This window comes from Dasypus novemcinctus, chromosome 16 (genome assembly GCF_030445035.2).
Source record: "Dasypus novemcinctus isolate mDasNov1 chromosome 16, mDasNov1.1.hap2, whole genome shotgun sequence".
NCBI lineage: Eukaryota > Metazoa > Chordata > Mammalia > Cingulata > Dasypodidae > Dasypus > Dasypus novemcinctus.
In genome coordinates, this window is record NC_080688.1 from 78919948 (window position 1) to 78943128 (window position 23181).

The 23181-nt window shown below is 40.9% G+C and overlaps 1 protein-coding gene across 1 annotated transcript in view; it reads left to right on the top strand.

Annotated features, from left to right (window-relative positions):
* Nucleotides 1-23181, top strand: part of TNFRSF11A (TNF receptor superfamily member 11a) — a 62468-nt gene that overhangs the window by 15628 nt on the left and 23659 nt on the right. The window contains exons 2-7 of the mRNA XM_058277099.2: nucleotides 6926-7007; nucleotides 8519-8644; nucleotides 13563-13706; nucleotides 16879-16972; nucleotides 18092-18183; nucleotides 19513-19626. Of these exons, the coding sequence (XP_058133082.1) occupies nucleotides 6926-7007; nucleotides 8519-8644; nucleotides 13563-13706; nucleotides 16879-16972; nucleotides 18092-18183; nucleotides 19513-19626 (652 nt within the window). The remainder of the gene's footprint in view (nucleotides 1-6925; nucleotides 7008-8518; nucleotides 8645-13562; nucleotides 13707-16878; nucleotides 16973-18091; nucleotides 18184-19512; nucleotides 19627-23181) is intronic.

Consider the following 23181-nt stretch of genomic DNA (forward strand, 5'->3'; position numbering starts at 1 on the left):
CACACAGTGCTGCCACATGCAAAGAGTGCCACACCATGCAGGGGCGCCCCTGCGTAGGGGTGCCCCACATGCAATGAGTGCATCCCACAAGGAGAGCTGCCCTGCATGAAAAAAGTGCAGCCCGCCCAGGAGTGGCACCGCACACATGGAAAACTGATGCAGAAGAACACACAGCAAATGGACACCGAGAGCAGACAACAGGGGGGAAGGGGAGAGAAATAAATAAATCTTTAAAAAAAAAAAAAGTAAATGGGGGTAGAGCAGGTGTAGCTCAGTGGTTGAGCACCTGCTTCACATGTACAAGGTCCCAGGTTCAATCCCCAGTACCTCCTTAAAAAAATAATTTAAAAAAATAAATGAGGGTGGTGCATTCAGGAAAATGCTCAGGCCTTCAGGATTTTTCTCTTGGTCCCTGTTATCCCTTTCTGTTGCTCTCTCCCTTTCTGGTGATGCTTTTTTCACTTTATGTCCTTAGAGAATAATCTTAGGAATTCAGCTCCAGCATGCACTTTATCCTCCCTCTACTGTGTGCACTTTTGCTGAGTGTATAGTGGCTCATTTCACTTTGTTCTCCCAGCAACCTGCTAGAAAAATGTTTAGTTTAACAGTGGGGAAGCAGAGCCTTAATTTGTGTTGAGTATTTCCATTTGCCCATGCTAACTAATTTACCTGAATTATTGCATCTGAGCCTCAATGATGTAGAGTGGGCACTATACTTAGCCCCGTTGTACAACTGAGGAAACCAAGGCCTAGAATTAGCTTTTTCTTTTCTTTCTTTTCTTGGTCATCAAATTATAGAAATGTAGGCATTTTCATCAAAGAAATGTCAGGCATCCTTCTGTCCAGGCCAAACTGGCCTTAGGGAGGCTTCAGAGCTGATTCCGAGAGCTGACCTGGGACACCCCACGCCACCACCTGCCTCACCCCCAGCCCCCGGGGTGACCCACTGGTCAGGCCTCTTCTACACTCTTCGCCAGCATGCTGGGACCTCGTCCCCTCCTCCAGCTGCTCTCCCCAGCCCATGCGTCTGCTCCACCACAGTTCCTATGTTCAGACATATCAGACTTTTGGTTTGTATTTAATTTTTCTTTTTTATATGCAAACCTGCCATATCTGATTTGTGGGCTACAAATTACTCCTGTATCATGTCCACTTCCAGTAATGAGATTTTAAGCAAGAAGGGTGTTGGTGGAATGCTTTCTTTCCATTAACAGACATATAACTGACATGATCAAGAATAGAAAACTAGATAAAATAGAGAAGGGCAAGGGGCTCAGGAAGCTTTGGGAGAAAAGCAGCTAAGAAAGGTACAAACCTGAAAAAGTCCCCCAGAACGTCTAAACAAAAGGGTCTGAATTTTTGACTCACTAATTCAAACACTTGTGAAGGGAGAAACTTAAGTTTTCTCTCTGGCATGTCATCAGCTGGCTGAGAAAAATGACATTCAAAGAAATGGACAAGAAACGAGAGTATTTGTAGTTTTTCTGACCTATTAATGCTACCTTTTGTGTATTTGTTTTTATTTGCTTCTAAGAACAGAAGGTTTCAGATAGAAATAATTTCTATCTGAAATTATGTATGTAAGACCATCATAGATAGTTAAAGAAGCTCTCTTAGTGTGCTGTGGACACGGGTCCATCATAATTTATTTTTATTCTCTTCTGGACAGGATCGGTTTCAGTAGAGACTTTCTTTAAGGTTATCTTTCTCAGGGAGAACAAGATTAAGTCAGGTGTTATTTTCACATTTAATACTTTCTCTCAACAGAAACCACATTTCTCAGTTCTAATGTAACAATCACAAATTTGATACCATCCTACTTAAATTATAGCCACAATCTCAAATATAGTCATGGATGACATGTTATAAAATAAAATCTATGGAAAACCCCTCATTGTTCTTGGTTAGGTTCTTTTCCCCCTTGATTTGACAGTTGGGGCCAAACCTCTTTCTGCTCTGTTATATCAGCATGAATTTTCAGTAGAACAAGAAAGTAATTTTAGCATCCACGATGACTTTCACTGCAATTGGGTTGCTTAATAGCACAAGAAAAGAAGGCAACAGAAGTCAAGTAAATGCACTGCCTTGCCATTTTTAAATCCTTTTTTAGGCTTGCCAAGGAATTTGTATGGGGTGCTAGGGAATGTAGATGATATTTGTCATAAATAGTCTCTAGTGTTCCTTATTAATTCAAGTGAAGTTTATTAGAAAACAAAGGTTTTTGTAGTATATTAAGAACTATACTAGGACACTGCCAATCCATTGCTTTTTTTTTTTTACTAGATTTATAAATACCTTAAATTGTATTCCTCAATTCACAAATGCTATATACAGATCTGATCCCAGCTGGCCTCCAAGGCACCTGTAACATAGAATGGATCACAAACCAGTTCTCCTTACATATCCAGAAAGATACACAAGAAAATTACGCTAACATTAGCAACCTGTGCAGAAGGGTAGCTGGGAGAACGGCAGGAGGGAGACTTTTTCCCACAGAGCCTGCTTCATCTTTTTAATTTTGTATCATGTGACTATATTTTATATATAAGAAGTATACATTTTAAAAGTGGCTCTGCTTTGTTTGCTTAATTAAAATAACTATGGTCCAAAAGCTTTGACTCTACTGTTTTAGAAGAAAACAAGGCAATCTTTAAGACAAGCTAAAAAAACAATCTAGGTAACTAAACATTTGTACAGCTCATCTCAATTCAATTATCAAAGGCCTTCCACTGCTCTTGGGAAAAGAGAGATTGTAGGTGGCTGACAAAATTACCCCATTAACCAATGCCTGCAGCCTTCTGCCTAAATTCCCATATTTCCTGGGGGATTACTTCAGTACTACCTAAACAGGAACATTTTTATAACAAATTTCAACTTTACTAGCATTGCATTTAATAATATCAATAGCTTTACCCTTCACAGCATTTTTGGAGTTTGGTTTTGGAGGATGGAGTCAGCCTGAACTCTGAGGATCTGGAAGGGAAGAACCAGAGAGGGTGGGGGTGGAGCAGGTACCAGGAAGGTCCTACACAGCCCAGGGCTCTCCCAGCTGATGGGGGGCATTGCAGCCGGTGCTGATGGTAGATGTCAGACTGGAATCGTGTAGGCAAAGGAGGGTTCTGCCAGGCAGGGGTAGGACCCGGCTGAATAACTGAAGGACACCTGCTTATTCATGCGAAAAAATGACATCCAGAGAATGTCCCTGGTGGGCCACTCAGGCAGAGGAAAACTGGCATAGAGGAGACCCAAGGCAAGTTAACCAGTTTTGGAATGCACGCACAAGGTTAGAGTAAGACCTGCACAAAACTGGCTTTATCTGCCTTGTGAGGTTTGGACAACCTCAACTTCCTCTAACACAGGGGTTCTTAACCTTTTTTGTTCCAGAGACCTCTTTGCCAGTCAGGTGAAATGAATACTTATTTATTCCATACATTCGTAAGTGAAGGAAATGCTAGATTTCACTTAGAGGTCAGAGAAAATAAAGATAATAAGTTGATTTTTTTTTTAATTCAAGTTCACAAACCCCCTGAAATCTTTCCAACAGACCAAGGGGTCCATGGACCCCCAGTTAAGAACCCCTGCTCTAATAGGATTCATCCCAGGACTGGGTCTTTGCAAGTGGAGGATGTACAGGCATTCTAAAAGAGTTTTCCAAATTTTTTTCTTATTTATTCCTAATCCACATTTTTTTAAATACGTGTGTGTGTTGCCTTTTAAATTGTGTGTGTGTTTATATATACATATAGCCATTTTGAAGGTTTAAGGTATACTGCAAAGTATATAATGTAACTAGAGAACAAAGTAGATTTCTCTTTAAGCTGTACCTTAAATTAAAATCATAGTTTTCTGCCTTACCACAACGTATTTTTCCCACAGCAAAATTACTGCTGTTCCTTGAAAGATCTGTAATCCTATAGCTCTGTCATGCAGACATACCAGTTTTGGAGTAGAATTAGTGGTGATGATTATAGAACCTTGTGAATATATTTTTTAAAATAGTGAATTGTACACTTTAAAAGGATGAATTATATGTTATATGAATTATATCAATTAAAAAAACACACATCAAGGTGCCTAGTCACAGATACAAACTTAGGAGAGAGAAAGACATCTGGTCACTTCTGAAAACAGTGACTTCCCCATTTGCACCAGAAGATGTAAGCTCCTGGGTTAGTTAATAGATGGATTGAATGAATCACAGCCACACTCCTAGACTTGTAAGTGAATTGTCCACATGTGCCCATCAGATGATGCTCAGCGGTCACTGGGATTTGGAGTCCAGGACTGAGCGGTAGCATCTGACAGAGCTCCTAAGCAGCTACTTCAGAGTAGCCATTTTGCCAAATTCCCCTAAAAAGTACCTCTCATTGTGTGTAACACAGACAAGTATGTGCTTATCTTACAGAGACTGTCAGCTTTTCTTATGGGTCAGAGGCAGTTGATAACCTTTATCATCTGAATACAGCCAACCACACGTTTATCTTCTTTTCCTTTATCTTCAGCATTTGCAGTAGTGTTCACATATTATTAGGCTCAGGCAAATCCTACTTGTTAGGCAAAATTTGCATTGACCCCATTTAGTTGTACCATTTTATATCTGTTGGTCTTTCTTCCCTGTGCATCTGTTATAGTGCTTGACACAGAGAAGGCTGCATATGCCTACAGGGAAATGGATGCCTATGAAAAGCAAAGTGAAAAAGGGACCAGAAGGGAGATGTGGCGTGGTTTCTAATAAGTCATTCATCCTGGTTTCCACTGGGCTCTTCCCTGTCCTTTGGGCTCTGTCATCAGATAAATGCATAGGAGCATCCAATACTAGTGTCCACGGGGAGGGTGGACATTGAAGATACAAGACCAGAATTGCAAGCAAGTCCAAATACACCTTGCTCCAGGAACACAGTGGTACCTTCTTATCACCCTCACAATAGCCACGTTCCTGTCCCAGTCCCTCCATCAGCCCTTGCCTAGACCAGGGTGAGGTCAGAAGGGTTCCCCTCCCACACCCTGCCCAGCTGGCCTGGGGCCTCATAGCCTCTGTCTGAACTGTTCACTTGGTCCTGAAAAGTCTTCCTTGTCTCTCCCTCTTCTTCTGTCTGCCAGTTCCTATTTCCTCAGCTGGCTAATTTCTATTTAACCTGTAAAAACCAAGCTCACTTATGCCCCTTGGGAAATCTCCCCTGGCCTTCAGCTGGGTGGAGGCCACCTGCCTTGACCCCCTAGAATGCAAGTCCATGCCCATAGAAGCACACCCCTGTGGAAGCACAGCTCTGTGGAGGCACACCCCTGTGGAAGCACACCCCCGTGGTGGAAGCACACTCTACCTCACCACTAGACCCTTATGTCCATTGGAAGGAAAGTCTGCTAATTTTGTAACTTTGTATCCATCCCTAGGACCTAGCAAGGAACTGACAAGCTGTATGCCATAGAGAGTGCATAAATTGATCTCTACTCAACTATACCTAACTTTCAGTTTCACTGTTCATTTCCAACATGACTACTTAAGTTGTTTGTTTGTTTGTTTCTTAAGCTGAGAAGGCTGATGAGAAAATGAGCTTTTCTGTGGCAAACTGATTAAGAATCAGCGATTATAGGGGACTTATTTTTTGTCTCGTTTGTTTTGTTTTGTTACTTAGACAGGCAGATTCGGAAATTAGATTTTCATTACATTGGTACGGTTTTGAACCAGAAAGGAAACTGGAGACTCAAAAAGCTTAAGCAACTTGCCCAGGATGCCTCAGTCATCAGGTGGTTGGGACTCTCAACTCTAAGCTCACGAGGGTCCTACAGCACCTTGCTGGCCCTCCTTTTTATGTTTTAAGGTGCTGCTTTTTTTTTCTTCTTTAAATTGTGGTAAAATATATATAACAGAATTGCCATTTTATCCACTTTTAAGTGTACAAGTTGGTGGCGTAAGTTACATTCACAATGTTGTGGAATCATCACTTACTGTCTTTTTCCAAAACTTTTTCATTACCCCAAAGGGTAACTCTGCACCTATTAAGCAATAATTCTCCATCCCCCTTTCTCCCAGCCCCTGGTAACCTCTAATCTACTTTCTATCTCTACAAATTTGCCTATTCTAGATATTTCATGTAAGTGGAGTCATGCAATACTTACCCTTTCTTGTGTGGCTTATTTCACTCAACATTTTCAAGCTTTGTCCATAGTTGCTTGTATCAGGACTTCATTCCTTGTTTTAATAAGATTTTTTTAAATATTAAGGTTTATTTTATTTATCCCCCCACTCCCTGTTGTTTGCACCCGCTGAATGTCCTCTCTGTCCATTTGCTGTGTGCTGTGTCTGATATATATACACTACATTTTGTTTATCCATTCATCCGTTGTTTCCATCTTTTGGCAACTGTGAATAAAGCATTGATGTACTGTTCCCACTTTAAAAAATTCTTTGCATGTTTAAAGGAAAAATTTTAAAGTAATCTATACTAAACATCTTTTGAAATTCAGAGATAGCTTGTAAAACCAAATTTAATGTTCCCTGGAATAATCTCAGTAAAGGGCCTCATATTCTCCTACAAAACTTATGGCCAAATTTGACTGAGCATATTATCCACCATGTGATGGCAAAGAAGTAGAACCAATATTCTGTGTAGCTTGTGAAAAGCAGTTTCACCATTCAGTGTACAATTTGTAAATATTTCTTTAATCTACCATATTATCATAAGGATAACCAAAAAAAATTTAAATTCTTAAACAGGTATTCATACCAGTATCAAATGGTTGCGTTCGTTCTTAGTGTAAATAGGCTAGAATAAGTAAGTGACCTTTTTTTGGTGATACTCCATAGAAGAGGTTCAGAAATGTGTATGGCATTATGTTTTTCAGAAGTATAATTTGGTGACTCACTTCTGTTTTAACTAGAAAGAACTTGTGCATAACCTTTACCTGGTGTCCACTTTTTCCCCAGGTAACTTTTCAGATCGCTCTTCCGTGTGCCAGTGAGAGGCATTATGAGCATTTTGGACGGTGCTGCAACAAGTGTGAGCCAGGTATGAGGTTTCTGAACCACTGGTTGGGTTTGCCAGGGCTGCTGTAACAAGCACCAAAAACCAGCTGGCATAAACCACAGGACTTATTGTCTCACGATTGTGGGGGCAGAGGTTTAAAATCAGGGTATCATCGAGACTGTGCTTTCTCTGAAATCTCCTGCATCTGGTGGAGGCTTGGTAGCAGTCATTCTCCTCCCCGTCCCATGGCAATCTGTCTCCTCTGTCACCTATTCACTCCTACTTCTGGGTCCAGATGTTCTTGGCTTATAAGGACTGCAGTCTTGTTGATTAAGGCCCCACCTGATTCAGTTTGGCCTCATCTTAACTAATGACCACTTCAAAGATCCTTTGAACAAATGATTCACATCTACAGGACTGAGGGTTAGGACTTGAACATGCCTTTGTAGGGAGTATGATTCAATCCCTGCCGGCCACTTTCATGTTCCCTCAAAGTGGGTGGGAAGTAGGGTTTCCGCTTATTTTTCTAAAGTAAGGAATGATATCTATCTTTCCAGGCATAAAAAGAAGTTGGATAACTTTTTCACGGTAGTGGCAGGTAGTAATGACTGTCATTCTGAAGATAAAAATCTTTCCCTCAATAGATAGAACCAGTTAAAAGTCAAAAGCCATTTCAGAAACTGGTTCTTAGTTCATGCTGGAGCACAATTTTCCAAAAACACTATTTCTTTGGATGGCAAGAAGGTTTTTAAACTACCTTTTGGTGCTTTGTGATACAAACCCTCAAAATATGAAGTGCAACTCTTATTTAAAATTATTATTTTCACGGGAAAAATTTTTTGGAATAACCATAATGGAATGGTCTGCTGCTGAACACTGCCTAAACTCTTCTACACTTGCTCCTCACATACCTTCTGAGGAGGAGAAATAAACTGGTTACCTCTTTCCCAAAGTTATTCTGTTAGAAGTGTGACCAGGTATTTTTGCAGCCCCGGGGAAGCTCAGGTCCCCTGGACTTCTCTCTCATGCTTCTGGGGAGCAGAGGGTAACTCAGAGGAAAAGATAAAGTTACCCTGTGTCAAGACCCTTTGGATATTCCATCTACAAATAACTCTTGGATATGCAGAACCAAAACGCAGTCAGTTTCGCGTGTGGGTATAGGACTCTGCTCAAACTACTCAGCCATGAGCCCATGGACAAAGGAGGCAGACTGAAGGTAGAGGGGAGTTTGAAGGTGGGGTGCATAACAAAGTTCCTCTTGCTTAGGAAGGAAGGGGTTCCAGGGAACCCCTCAAGTTCTGAAAACCCTAGTTCTCCTCCTCCATCATCAGAGTTCTGGGGGTGGAAAGCATGGACTTTAACTTAGGAGAACTAAAGGTACTGTGACCACGACACAACAACCCCAGGAGAGGTCATTTTAGCACCTGGAGGCCTGAGGAGCCCCGGGGCACTGCCCTCAAATGCACATGCCCTTGTCTGCCTGACCGTCTTTGGGAGGCTTCCTGGGAGCTTGGTCATTTGGACTGGTGCATTCTTTTCCTGTCTAATTTCAGGAAACTACATGTCCTCTAAATGCACTGCTACCTCTGAAAGTGTGTGTCTACCCTGTGGCCCAGATGAATACCTGGATACCTGGAACGAAGAAGATAAATGCTTGCTGCATAAAGTTTGTGATACAGGTGAGTTAGTCTTGTCGGCGTTTCCGTGGCAAGTTTAGAAACCAAGTGTTCATCTTTAGTCCTACAAATCTCTTCTATATACCACATTTTTAGGTCCAGACAGTTCTGTCTCTTTAGGGGGCACAGGAAGTAGTTGTGACTGTGGCCTCCAGAAGGATATGCTTTAAATCCCCAAAACCCTGTGTTAAAAATCTTCATGTATAACTTCTGTTCCAGAATGTGTTTATGTTGCATGCCAATCATGAAACACATTTTAAAGCTTACAAAATTTTCCCATATATTTTGTATCATTTAATCCTCCCCCAAAACCCTGCAAGGGGACAACAATTATGCCATTTTAAAGATGAACAAACTGAAACCCAGAAAGATTGCCTCTCTTCTCCCAGGTTAACACATGTGAGCATGTCTCAAAGCCAGATCTTCTACCTCTTAAGTCTTTTTCCCAATCATAAAAGTTTCACTAATTTTACAATTTGATGTATTTACCAGACTGCCTTTTTTTTTTTTAATCTCAGTGAGCTTTTAATTATAGTTTATTTGTAGGGATCAAGATTAGAATATGAAGTCTCTTTTGTCTAGATTTGAAGTCCTAGCAGTTCCTTTCTCTCTTTTTTCCTTTTTGCATTTCGCTTATTTGCTGAAGAAATGTGTTGTTTGTCCTGTGGCGTTTCCATAGTCTGGATTTTGAGCTCACAGTCCCTTGGTTTCATTTAACGTATTCCTCTGCCCTCTTTATTCCCTGCAAATATGGTTGTTAGCTTCAGAAAGCTGATCAACTTCTGGTTTGAGTTCCTTTTTTTTTTTTTTTGGCAGAACTCCTGCATAGTTGGAGTGCTGTGCTTGTCAGGAATCATGTTAATAGCTGCTTCTCTGTCTTTTTTGTGATATTTGCTGCTGTTGATAATCATGGCCTAAACCTATTTTCATTAGAGGCTTTGAAAGACATTTGTTCTAATTATATCATTCTTATTAGCTGGAATGCTTTATAAAGAGAAACTACCCTCAATAATTTGTACATACATATAGGAAAGTCAGGATACATACTTGGTTCTTTACCTTTATGTATCACTTTTCAGCTTTCTCCAAAGCATTTGTATTAATAACATAAACTCATGAATTTAAATGTATATGAGTTAATTCATCCCATTGCCATTTCTACTCTTACTGGTGTTCAGATTGTCCCATTTTTTTGGCCACTGGGAGCCCCTTCAGATGTCACCTGTGTGTGTGTGTGTGTGTGTGTGTGTGTGTGTGTGTATATGATAACTATATTATTAGAGAAGTTATAGGTTTACAGAAAAATACATGCATAAAGTACAAACTTCCCATGTATCACCCTATATTGCATGTATTTAGTACATTTACCATAATTCATGAAAGAACATTTTTATAATTATACTATTAACTGTAGTTCATTGTTTACAATAGGATTCACTGTGTTGTACAGTCCTGTGTTGTAATTTTTTAAAAGTAACATAAATATAACCTAAAATTTCCTCTTTCAACCACTTTCCAATATATAGTTCAGTCCTGTTAATTACATTCACAATGTCGTGCTACCATCACCACCATCTATTACCAAAACTTTACAGTCAACCCAAATAGAAACTGTACAATTTAACCATGTTGTTAACCCTCTATTCCCTATCCCCCCTCCCCACCCCAGCCAGCCTGTGATAACCTATGTTCTAGATTCTGACTCTGTGAGTTTGCTTATTCTAATTATTTCATATCAGTGAAAGCATGCAATATTTGTCCTTTTGTGTCTGGTTTATTTCACTCAAAATGATGTCTTCAAGGTATATCCATGTTGTCACATATCAGAACTTAATTCCTTTTTCAGCTGAATAATATCTATTTATTAATATGTATATCCCACATTTTATTTATTCATTCATCATTGATGGACACTTGGATTGCTTCCATCTTTTGGCAATGTGAATAATGCTTCCAGAACATTGGGGTGCAAATATCTGTTCGAGTCCCTGCTTTCAGATCTTTTGAATATATGCCTAGAAAAATGGAATTGCTGTGATATATGGTAATTGTGGCCGTTTGAAATTATTTTCTAATCCCAAAAAGAGAAAGGTTGTGTTTTTAAAATATCACATTATGGGCGTGATAGCCTTTAATTGCATTAAATTCGGTTGAGGGTCTTTTGATTAGATTGCTTGATAAGAATGCTTTAGGGCTTTGGAGTGGACTATGTCAGTGAAGCCTGAGCCGCTTGGGTCTCTGCCCCCTTGCTGGGTCTGATAGGAATGGAGACACAGAGCTAGACATTTACTGACATAGAAGAAAAGCAAGCTGCCATATATGATCCTACAATGTGAGAGAAAGGACTCTAGTTTCACCCACAGCTAAGCTGCAAGGGGAGCAGCCCTGAGAGGCTCAAAGAGCTGAGGCCCAGGGAGAGATGAGCCCTTAGCCTGACAGCTTGCGAACTCTGGAAGAAAAGAGGAGCAGCTGAGACTGGTAGAAAAAGCCTGGAAAGAAACAAGATCTATGCCTGGTTGCCCACAGCTGAGCTCCGGGAGAAGGTAGATTCTAGAGGGGAAGGCGAGTCCTCAGCAGAGATTGGCAGCCATCTTGCTTCACGGCAGTGAGTCCTGAGGGGAAGGTTGAGATCTCAGCAGTGGGTGGCCAGCTTGCTTTGACATGTGTCCAGGACAACAGGATCAGCAATAGCTGACTTTGGTTAGAAAGCACTTCTGATGGTGCCTCAATTTGTACATTTCACAGCCTTGGAACTGTAAGTTTTTACCCTAGATATATCCCCATTATAAAAGCCAAACCATTTCTGGTACTTTGCATCAGCAGTCCTTTGGCAAACTGAGACAGTAATTCTATACCTGACTGCCCAAGGAACCACTAAACTGTCTTCTATAGCAGCTATACCATTTTACATTCCTACCAACAAGGCCCCCAAGGCTTCTTTTTTTAAAGATTTATTTATTTCTCTCCCCTTCCCGAAGGCCCTGCCCTGCCCCGCCCCGGTTTTCTGTTCTCTGTGTCTATTTGTTGCGTCTTCTTCTTTGTCCGCTTCTGTTGTTGTCAGCAACATGGGAATCTGTGTTTCTTTTTGTTGCTCATCTTATGTCAGCTCTCCATGTGTGCGGCGCCATTCCTGGGCAGGCTGCACTTTCTGTTGCGCTGGGCGGCTCTCCTTACGGGGCGCACTCCTTGCGTGTGGGGCTCCCCTACTCGGGGACACCCCTGCGTGGCACAGCACTCCTTGTGCGCATCAGCACTGCGCATGGGCCAGCTCCACACGGGTCAAGGAGGCCCAGGGTTTGAACCACGGACCTCCCGTGTGGTAGACGGATGCCCTAACCACTGGGCCAAGTCTGCTTCCCCCCCAGGCTTTTGATACAACTCCAGTTATCTTGAAGAACTCCCTTGCTTCCAGGTTCATCTTAACATTTCCTGCCTCAAACCTGGAATCAACCATTTCTCCAAGAAGTCTGTGGAACATATTATTTAGAGACCTCAGTGTGGGTACCAAGGGTCCTCAGTGCCACTAGGTTGGACAGTGGCAATCAATTTTTTAAAACACCAGAATTCTAATGTGTTAGAGATAGCTGGCAGATTTTGGCTGGAGGGGACAAGATGGAAACTCCTCTGAGCAGAAGCATCTGATCAAGTCTTTTTTTTAATTTCCCATTGCTTAGTAATGACCTTGACTCATTGCTGTCTCTTGGAAATAAAGATTCATTCTGTCCACTGCTAAAATTTATTAAAACCAAAAACCTGGTACACTTAGATATTTAAAAATACGTCAGAATTATCATTCGTCAGCCAGGCTTACATTCACTTATGTTTGAGTGCATCCTGATAGTAATTGGAATTTTCCAGGGAAATGACATGTATCCAGGTATGTTCCTATGTGTTATGTACATGTTTCTGCATATCATGCTTGGTGCTGCAGAGCTGACCTGGACCTCAGAGAGAGAACACAGAAGAAAATAGGAATCCACAGGTTCCCCATGCTCATGTCTGGAAAGAATGGAAGTTGGAAATGTCCCCTTCCTGTTGGCTATAACATGAGAAAATGAAGGAGGGAACAGGTTCCTGGTTTCTTTTACCCTTGGAGCTACTCTAACTATTCACTTTATTGATAAGGTGCAGGGGCCATCTGGACAATCGGGTGAAATGGGGTCTTACAAGGATAGAAAACCTGTTTGAAATAAGGTTATTGTGGTGTATCAAATATATAGATCAATTAATAGATACATACACCATTTCCAATAGATAAATTCCCATTCTTTTATATTTCACAAGAACTGGAATGAATCCGAAGATTTGGGGTAAGAAAATTTGCTGTGTTGTTAAAAAAAAGAGAAAATTTACAACTCTGTTAATCTGTTTATCCTAAGTATTGGGAGAAAGGTTCATTCCCAGGGTATGCCCTCAGGCGCAGTCTCTCTACTTTTTCCACTTTCCACTTATCTAATTACACAGTGGTCCCTGTCTTCATAACTGAATAGTCCTGTGGCCCTTCAGGATCCCAAGACGAATCCCAAATCTCCAGAAACAAATCCCAAATCTCTTAGGCCCGACGAGTATTAATAGTTACCAGCTTGAATCTACTAAAAATTAAGAAGCAGTTTACTCTGACTGTTCTGCATTTAAAAAAATATGCAAAATATACCATAAAACTCCCGAGTCCTTCATCTTCCTCCTAATGTGAAAATTGACTTTAAAACACACACACAACTCTTGATTATTAGAGAGAAAAAACCCCGTGGGGCCAATGCAGAAGTGTGGGGAGGAACTTGAGAGTTCCTTAAAGCCAAGGCCCTGGATGATTCATTCTTAGAGCAGCCGGCTGCTTCGCCTGGAAGGCGGCTCTCGGCCTCGCCCTCTTCTCCTGAGTGCCAGGCAGTCTGTGCCCCAGCCTTTCCCTTCTCTCCCCCAGGCAAGGCTCTGGTGGCCGTGGACCCCGGCAACCGGACGGCCCCGCGGCGCTGCGCCTGCACTGTTGGATACCACTGGAGCGAAGACTGCGCCTGCTGCCGCCGCAACACCGAGTGCGCGCCCGGCTTCGGAGCCCTGCACCCCTGTACGCGTTTGCTTCGTGCGTCCGTCTGCACATACTAAACCGCTAAGTTGAACAGAGGGCAGAGAGCTTTGAGGCCAGTTAAAGGAGTCTTTACAGCTCAGGGAGCCAGGTGGTGCGTGGGAGCAAGGCTCCGAGAAAACAGCACAGTTCAGGTTCTTCAGAGGGCGTGTAAGTTGTCAGCCCACGTGCCCTTCTCTCTCTGTTGCGTCCTACCCCAGGTGGAAGAGCCATTCTGACTCCAACAGCTTGGAATCCTTAGGATTCCCAATGTAAAAGGAAGAGTTACGACTGCAGGGGTCCCATTTGTTATGTATCTCTGGCACGCTTTTGACACATTACTTTTTTTAATATAAATGTAAAAAGTGTGAAAGACTTAGTTTGCAGAGAATTATAACTGCAGTAACACTTTCAAAAATATTCAATGGAATCTAGACACCATGGCAATTGATACCCACCATCATCCATTGAAAAGCACACTAATCTTCTTTAACTTGGAAATATTAAATAGTTCCTTTTTCCCTACTTAGATTCATATCCATTCTACCTTCTCCACAGTATCTTATCCTAATATATTTTTATGCTTGGAAAGCTTTTATGATCTCTTTTTCATACTCCTTTACATAAAGAATATGTACCTACTTGAAATCTTAATTTAAAAAAAATTCCTATGACTCAAGGCTCTAGGGACTAAAACATTTCTTCTGGACTGAGTTGTCCAGAAGTTATTATTACACAATTGGTCAAAAATGAACACACTCTATTTTGGTATATTATAAAAATAAAAGCTTTTGGTCTTCATAATTAGTGGGATTTTTGCTGTTAATTCATATATTCATGAATATTACTGCTAAAATGTAACAGGATTTGATATCTATTTCCACTTTTTGTTTTCATAACTAATTAAATAGCTAAGGAAGGACTTCTATCATAGCAATATCATTCCATTCTTTCAGCATCTTCTGCATTACATGATCAGTGATGTAGTATCAAAAGTTGTTTTGAGTGATCTATTAGTTGATAACTTGATTGTGTCCTTCAATTTTGTTGAAAGCAAAGAGAAACCATCTTACTCAAAAAGAATTTCTTACGGTCATTTATTTTCCCATCTTATAGAAAGTATACCAAAACCATTTTTTCAAGCTAACAAATGATTAATAATTTTGCATTAAAACACGTTGTTTAAATTTGGACAGAGTTGGGAGAATTGAAGTCTTATTCATTTCCACTTCTATTGAGGGAAATGTCCATACAGAATCTAACTGGCATTGTGAGTCCTTATTTGCAAATATATTAACCATATCAGATGTGCTTTCTCTTGGAAAAAGTCTACATCATTTTTTTCCCCACTTATTAAAGGAAGTGTCCTTACAAGAGCCATCTCCCTTCTGAATTCTGATTCTAAGAAAGAGAAGGCCCCAAGACTTTCTGCAAGTTTGTCACCTGGGTGAAATAAGTTGCTACTGCATTCAGGGTTTATCAATGGCCTCTCTGCCCTTTGTCGAGGGCCCTCCTTGGGGAATGATGCAGTCTTTGACAACAGGGGAAGGAAGGAAGGGATGAGGTGGATGAATGAAAATCCTCACTTCTGCCCTGCCTTGCAGTGGATTTGATTTCAGAACAACTCAACAATCTTCTATTGCCATTTGCCCTTAGTAATCAGGAAAAGATGAACTTTACTGAATGTTTGGACTTTGCTGTCACCAGTATTTAGACTTGCCAGTATGTTTGACCTCTCAGAGTTTGGGCACCATGGCAAGATTTAGTTTGAATAAGAAGTGGCCTTTTTTTTATAAAGTGGGAGAAGTATGATTGTGAAAGGGGAGAAAGGAAAGGACAACCTGTAGGATGCCTCTGGCAGATCAGTTGGGTCAAAGAGTAGCTAGGGAGGTCAAGTGTGTGGAAATGAATGCCCTTCAAGCTTTGCATGCCTTGTAACCCATAAAGAAGTGTCTATGTTTTTGAGACTTATTCTTTTAGATAGCATGCATCTTTTAAAAGGCTGTTTAAATTATGAGTCACTAGATGTTAACTGGGCTTTTGTTAATATAATTTCAAGGTAAATAGAAATTGCAAGGTCAAGGGCAGGATTCTACTTCTTGAGTTAAATTACAGAAATCAAGAAGGTTCTTCCTGATGTTGGACCAAGAACATTTAATTCCTCATTTTAATGCTTTATGCATGAAAATAAATCACAGAAGTGCTACTAATTTCAAGAGTAATTTGTGGTTTGGGCACCAGCCAATTGCCAGATTATGGTATCACATAGCAGCCAATGTTCTTCTTCATTGGAATTACTAAAGGACCATTCTGTGCCCTTGCAGCAGAGGTAATAGAAATATGAAATATGAAGATTTTATTATTTTAATAAGGTAGTTTATGAGGCATATGGGAAAGATGAATAAACTTACTAACCAGGATCAACTCCTGGTTTCAGCACTGTGGCTGTGGGGCCCACACCTGTTTTTGTAAACGGAGTTTTATTGGGATACAGCCATCTCATCCAGTCATTTCATTCTGTGATGGCTTTTGTGCTTCAAGTAATTGTGGCAGAGACTGTAAGGCCCACAAATCCTAAAATATTTTCTGTATGACTGTTTACAGAAAAAATTAGCCAATTCCTGGTCTAAGGGAAAGAGACCCGTGGACATTTTGTTTTGTTTTTAATTCAGAAGTCTCTGTTGTCACTCCAGTTCTTGGACTAGTGAGATTCAGCTGGCCAGAAGGGGTCAGGACAAGAAATTTTCCTCCAAAGCAGTAATAGGGCTGCTATTATTCCCTATGGATGAAGGCTGATATAAGCCAGAAGGGCAGGAAGGAAATAGCAGACAGGTGCCTTGTTAAGACAGGAGTCGTACTACAGGGACCAGCAGGCCAGGCTCTCGTGGTAAGACTATAGCAGTGACCAGGGCAGGGTTTCTGAACAAGCAAGGGTCAGGATAGAGCCTGTGGGCCTGAACAGCAGAGACTGGTGCTGGTGAGCAGGCAAATCATGAGCTCAATTCCATAGCTCAGTGCTGGGATCAGAACTGGTTCTTGGGCCCCGTGGGGAGGAAAAATTCAGGTACCTGGTGAGAGGCTGGATGCAAGAGAAAAGCAGCAGCTTATCCTGGCTGATCTCTAAGTGTTCCTTGTTTGGTTTTTGTTCTTTTTTGTTCGTTCATTTTTTTGACAGTGCAGCTCAACAAGGACACGGTTTGCAAGCCTTGCCTTGCCGGCTCCTTCTCAGATGTCTTTTCTTCCATGGATAAATGCAAACCCTGGACCAAGTAAGTGACAATGAAGGAGCCAAGAGAGGCTCCTAAAATCAATTGATTTTAAACAGTTTGACCTCCATTGTCTCATCTGGGTTGAAAACAGAGTGATTCTATTTGGTTAGATTTCTTCTGTAAACTCTGTTCAAAATGGATAAATTCTGTCAATTCAGCATGGGGAAAATAAATCAATCAAACCAATTATTCAACTTGATGTGTGACAGATACTTTGTGTTACTTTTTAGATTCACTAGTATAAGGCCTTTGACTTTCAGTTACAGCATTTTTCCCTTTTTTAACCTTATTTAGTTGAAAATGATTAAAGATGTTTATTATCACCTACTCAGCACTCCCTCTTCTCCCAATTTCCCCCACTACTAGTTTATTCTTCCAGAGATTTGTGTGTATGTGCATATAGCAGCCTCCTGTTTATGTAACTTTTTGTTTACCATAGACACTTTGGTTTTTCTCACACAGTGTATTTTGGAGCTCAGTCCACATTATTTCATTTAGAACTTTATTGCTTTTTTACAACTGCATGGTATTTCATTGTGTTTGTATAAATGTATCATAATTCATTTAGTAAGTTCCCTTTTGAAAATCATTTAGTTTCCCGTCTTTGGTAGTAATAGACAATTTTGTAATGAATAGTCTTAAAAAATACTATTTCATACTTATGTGAGTATATCCGTACTGGAATATACTCATGCATGCTTGTGTAATTTTTGTTGTTGAATAGTAATAATCAATGTAATGATTCTTTCAGTTACCAGTATAACTCTTATTAAATATTTATTTTCTGATCTACTCATCTTAGTATTATGTTGAAAAATTGTTCTGTTTTTTAAATTTGAAAAAAGCAATCATCAAAAATGTATGACTTCACAACTGTGCTGGAAGCATTTGGAATATTCTTTACTGAAGATACTAATCCACTCTTCTGACCACACCCTCAGAATAGTACTCAGAGAACATGGCAGCAGTTACTTTCTGTTCAGGAAGACTTGAATTCCTCCTCTGAAGGAGCTGGCAATCTAGTGGAGTAGACCTTTGTAGCTTTTTTTTTTTTTTTTAGTAAAAAAAAAAAAAGAATATAAAATTAAAGCACTAAACCACGCCTCCCCCTCCCCCCAGTTGTACCATTCTTGGAAGGGCAGAAAAGCATCACGGGACTGAGAAATCAGATGTGGTTTGCGGTTTTCTGCCAACCAGAAAACCACCAAAAGGTATGTGTAAAAACGAGCATGTTGGTTGGTAGCTGGACCCCGGTATAGTCAGTTCTTGTAGATTTCTCCCAAATTGCAAGCTGTGTCTGGAAGGGTTCATATTTTCCTTTTCTTTTCATTCCATCTTATCCATTGCCAGCTCAGTGCTTCATTTTAATTAGTATTTTAATTCCAGGTATGTTGTTTAACTTAATTATTTTCTACAGTGGAGTGGATAACTAATAATGAATTCATATAGACAAAAAAAGGATAATAGTGCTGCAAACATAAATTAAAATGCTCAGGCATGGAGGTTGGTGCGGGTCCCAGGGAAGGGGTCTGAGGACATCTGTGTAGTCAACAGAGGTTACCAGCCTGTTAGAATGTAGCTATAATTATTGATGGGACATCTTGTAGATAAAATTAATCCTCAGGCAGTTTCAAAAATCGACAGAAAGTAAGTGGTTAATGGTAGAAGCTAGTTACTCAGGTGAGTGGGATGGCATGCAGGTGGGTCCATATCTCAGAAGAGATGACACAAGAGGCAAGAAGACCTTTCTAAAAAGGCTGGAAAACATAGGCCACAGAGTAACATGTTAATGAGCTTCAACTAAGAAAATATTTAGAATTGACATTTTGGGAAACAGGAAGACATTACAGGGTTCTGGATATGTAATTACACAATCAACAGAGTTTTAGACAGATCATTCTAATGATAAGATTAAAAATAACTGGGAATAAAAAGTTATTTTTAAAAAGCAGAAAGAGAGAGGAAAGGTGGGGGACCAGGAAACCAGGTCAGGTAAACCAAGAATTTATATATAAATCACTAGGAAGGAAGTGATTGAGTAGAAGGTGAAAAAAATGGATGCGTCCACATTGTATTGTAGATGAGTTACTGAAAATACTTCACAGTGTAGCTGTAGTTCTAGTCTCATGACCAGCAAAACCCTGGGGCTGTGTTATTTTCTGGAAAGAGATGCGATAAGGCGCTTCCTTTTGTAGGCAAAGGTGATCCTTCTGGAGCAGTTGGGGTGTTATGTAGGTGAGCAGAGGTGAAACCAGATGGTGTGGTGGACCTGGTTAGAGGTGTTCAGAAGTGGAAACATGTACTGAAGGTTCCGAGCTGGCCTTGGCTCAGAGTGATGCCAGGCTGAGCAGGACCAGGCTAGAGTGTCGACTCCACCCTTCTGGCTGTGAGTCCTCTCTGACAAATGTAGAGTCCTGGCTGGGGAGCTTGATACTTGTGATATTCCCGACCAACATCATCGATTCTGGGGATTGATTTAAGTTTATGGAATAAAATTAAATTGTCTTTAATTCAATTTTTCTCCTTTTCTCCCTTTACAGAACCCCACCTTTATTTGCCCAGTTTAATTATTCTGCTCCTCTTCATATCTGTGGCATTAGTTGCTGCCGTCACCTTTGGTGTTTACTATAGGAAAAGAGGGAAAGCACTAACAGGTATCGTGTCTATGGTGGTTTTTGAGAATTAATCGTAAAGGAAATAGATACATTTCTAGGTGTATACTTTGGAAGATGAGTGGCTTCTCCACCGATTGCCTGTGATGAAGTGCTTAAAATAAGTGCCTTGAGCTGGTGGCAATTCAACTAAGCTGCAACACCCTTTATATCTGATTCATTGCTCTCTGGCAAAAATCATTGTGCCTGTTTGTGTATAAGCAAGAAAATATTCTAACATTCATAAAAACCATGACTTGTAAGCCACATGTTGCTATGTTTAGATTATGCAACATCATATATACAGGGGTTCGCATTTATCCTGGAACACAACCATTGAAAGTGAGCCTACTTGAAACAAATCTAAAATGTTCAAATAAGAGGTGGGGAGAAGTCTCAATTAGGGTGTTAACTTCAAATACTGATTTACAATTATGAAAAGTTTATGGTCTTTTTTTTTTTAGATTTGTTTTTTATTTATTTCTCTCCCCTCCCCGCTCCCTGGTTGTCTGCTCTCTGTGTCCATCTGCTGTGTGTTCTTTTGTGTTCTCTTGTATTCTTGTCAGCGGAACTGGGAATCTGTGTCTCTATTTGTTGGATCATCTTGCTGTGTCAGCTCTCCATGTGTGCAGCGCCACTCCTGGGCAGGCTGCACTTTTTTTGCACTGGGTAGCTCTCCTTACGGGGCACACTCCTTGCATGTGGGGCTCCCCTATGCAGGGGACACCCCTGCGTGGCATGGCACTCCTTGCACATATCAACACTGGGCATGGACCAGCTCATCACATGGGTCAGGAGGCCCTGGGTTTGAACCCTGGACTTTCCATGTGATAGGTGGACGCTCTATCCGTTGAGCCAAATCTGCTTCCCAAGTTTATACCTTTGGGTATTCAAATCATTCTTTTTTTTTTGTATCCCCTCCTCCCCCACCTCCATGGCTCCCTTGTCTGTTTGCTCGTTGTTTTTACTCATTGTCTGCTTCAAATCATTCTCTTTTGAAACACCTGTTGTGTCATCAGCCTTTCCCATTTTCATTTCCTTTGTTGTTTATCTTGTCCATCTCTGCTTTGTTGTGATTTCATCAGTTCTATATCACATTCATGGATTTCATGAAACCCTAATATAACATTGGGCAATTAAAAATTAATCAAAGAGTGAGGATGGTGGTTGAATATGTCCAATGTTAAGTACAGAGCGATGTCTGAGTAGAGATGAATTTTTAAGTGTTCATTATTGAATATTTTCATTATCCACAGCTGTGCATCCTTAACAACCTTGTACGTGGGGGTTTGACTCTGAGTAAACATAAGCACACTCAGTGCTCTCACGCTCGCTCACGCGGCTTGGTGGGCAACACAGGTGCTGAGACCACAGAGTGAGACTGAATACCAAGAAGGGATGGTACTGCTCTCCATGTGAGCAGGTGACAAAGGAGGCTGTCTAGCCTGGGGCCGGCCGGGACTTCCTAGAGGAAGAGACACTGGAGCTGAGATCTGAGGGGCAGGGACGTTGAAACTAAATAGACCAAGGGGACCAAGGAGAATCAAAAGCATTCCATGCAGAGAAAGGAGTGTGAAGGAGGAAACTTGGTGAATTGGGCGGATTAAAAGAAAGCAGGTGCAGCTGGAGCAGAAAGTCAGGGACCCAGGGAGCACAGGTGAGGTGAATCTGGAGAGGTGGGCAGGTCTTGTGAAGAATTTTGCAACTTTGATAGCAAAGGGAAGCACAAACAGCCTTCTGGTTTTAGTGTGGAAAACAAACTTGAGGGTGAGAGTGGATACGGGCACACCATTTAGGCGGGCTTTTGCATTCGACTAGGGGACAGATTGCCACAGCAATAACAGTTATAAATAGTTATCAACTGCATGAACACATATTTTTCAGTACTATTTGTGATTGTCTAGCACTGATTCCTACAAGGAAAGAACTGCAACTTTCCCTTTATTTTGGGTACCTTTGCTTTGCTTTATTATGATTTCAAAATGATAGAAAAGTAGTAAGAATGACGATGATGGTGATGATAGCGATAGTTGACACATGTTGAATATTTACTATGTGCTAGCACTGCCAAGTGCATTTTATATATACTGAAATCTTCACAACAGCAATATGAAATCGGCACTATTTTTTCCCCATGTTTTGATGAGAAAACTGGGGCTTAGAGAAGAAAAGTCACATTACAGTCTGTGCTATAAATGAGATTACGTGTGTAGACTGCTTAGCCATCCTGGAGTGCTCGAGAGGTATTTAGATCTCATTAACTATTGTTATGAACTGTGATTATCTGCCAATGGAGACTTGATGACCTCCTTACTACCTTACAAATTATATTAGTCTGTATAGTGAATCCAACATTAAATGTTCATTAAAGGTAGGCTAACCTTTTATCGTTGTATAATATAAATTAATAGATTTTTAAAATTCATAGATTTGACTTTTTAGGTTTCATCACTTGTACTTTAAAAATTAATGGAGGCAGGAAGCGGACTTGGCCCAGTGGTTAGGACTTCTGTCTACCACATGGGAGGTCCACGGTTCAAACCCTGGGCCTCCTTGACCCGTGTGGAGCTGGCCCACGCTCAGTGCTGATGCGCGCAAGGAGTGCCCTGCCACGCAGGGGTGTCCCCCATGTAGAAGAACCCCAAGTGCAAGGAGTGTGCCCTGTAAGGAGGGCCGCCCAGCACGAAAGAAAGTGCAGCCTGCCCAGGAGTGGCGCCGCACACATGGAGAGCTGACACAACAAGGTGACACTACAAAAAGAAACACAGATTCCCATGTCACTGACAACAGAAGCAGACAAAGAAGAAGACGCAGCAAATAGACACAGAGAACAGACAACTGGGGGGGGAGGGGAGAGAAATAAAATATAAATCTTAAAAAAAAAAAATTAATGGAGGGAGCAGATGTGGCTCCAGCAGTTGAGCTCCCATTGCCCAAGGAAGGTCCCAGGTCTGGTTCCCAATGCCTCTTGAAAAATCAAAACAAAACAAAACAAAACACAAGCAAGAAGCAAAAAAAAAAAAAAAGAACAAAAAAATTAACCCAGGAAAGCCAATGTGGCTCAGTGGTTGAGTGACAGCTTCCTACATATGAGGTCCTAGGTTCAATCTCGAGCCCTGATACCTCAAAAAAAAAAAAAAAAAAAAAAAAAATTAATGGACATGTACTTTGAATAGGCCAAGAACATACTATTCATTCTTCTAAGAGGCAACAGGATATTGTGGACAAGGATTCAGTGTCCTCTGGAACTTGGCCAGGTCTGGCATTTGGCTGTCCTCCTTGTGTTTTCCTTTCATTGTACATAGACTGGAGATAGTTTACTGGAAACTCCATCTCAGACAGGTGTTCTTTGGGCTTCTTCACTGCCTGCCTAGGCCCTCATTTTTAAAGAGAAGTTGCTAAGAAAATCAGGATAGTCGTAGCAGCCACTCTGACAGCACCCAAATGTGCCCAGGTATTCAACAGAACATTAGAACTCTTTTTGGGGGGTGGGGGTGGTAGGGTTGAATGGGACCTCATGTTTTTGAATGTAATATTTTTTTAAAAAATGAATTAAAT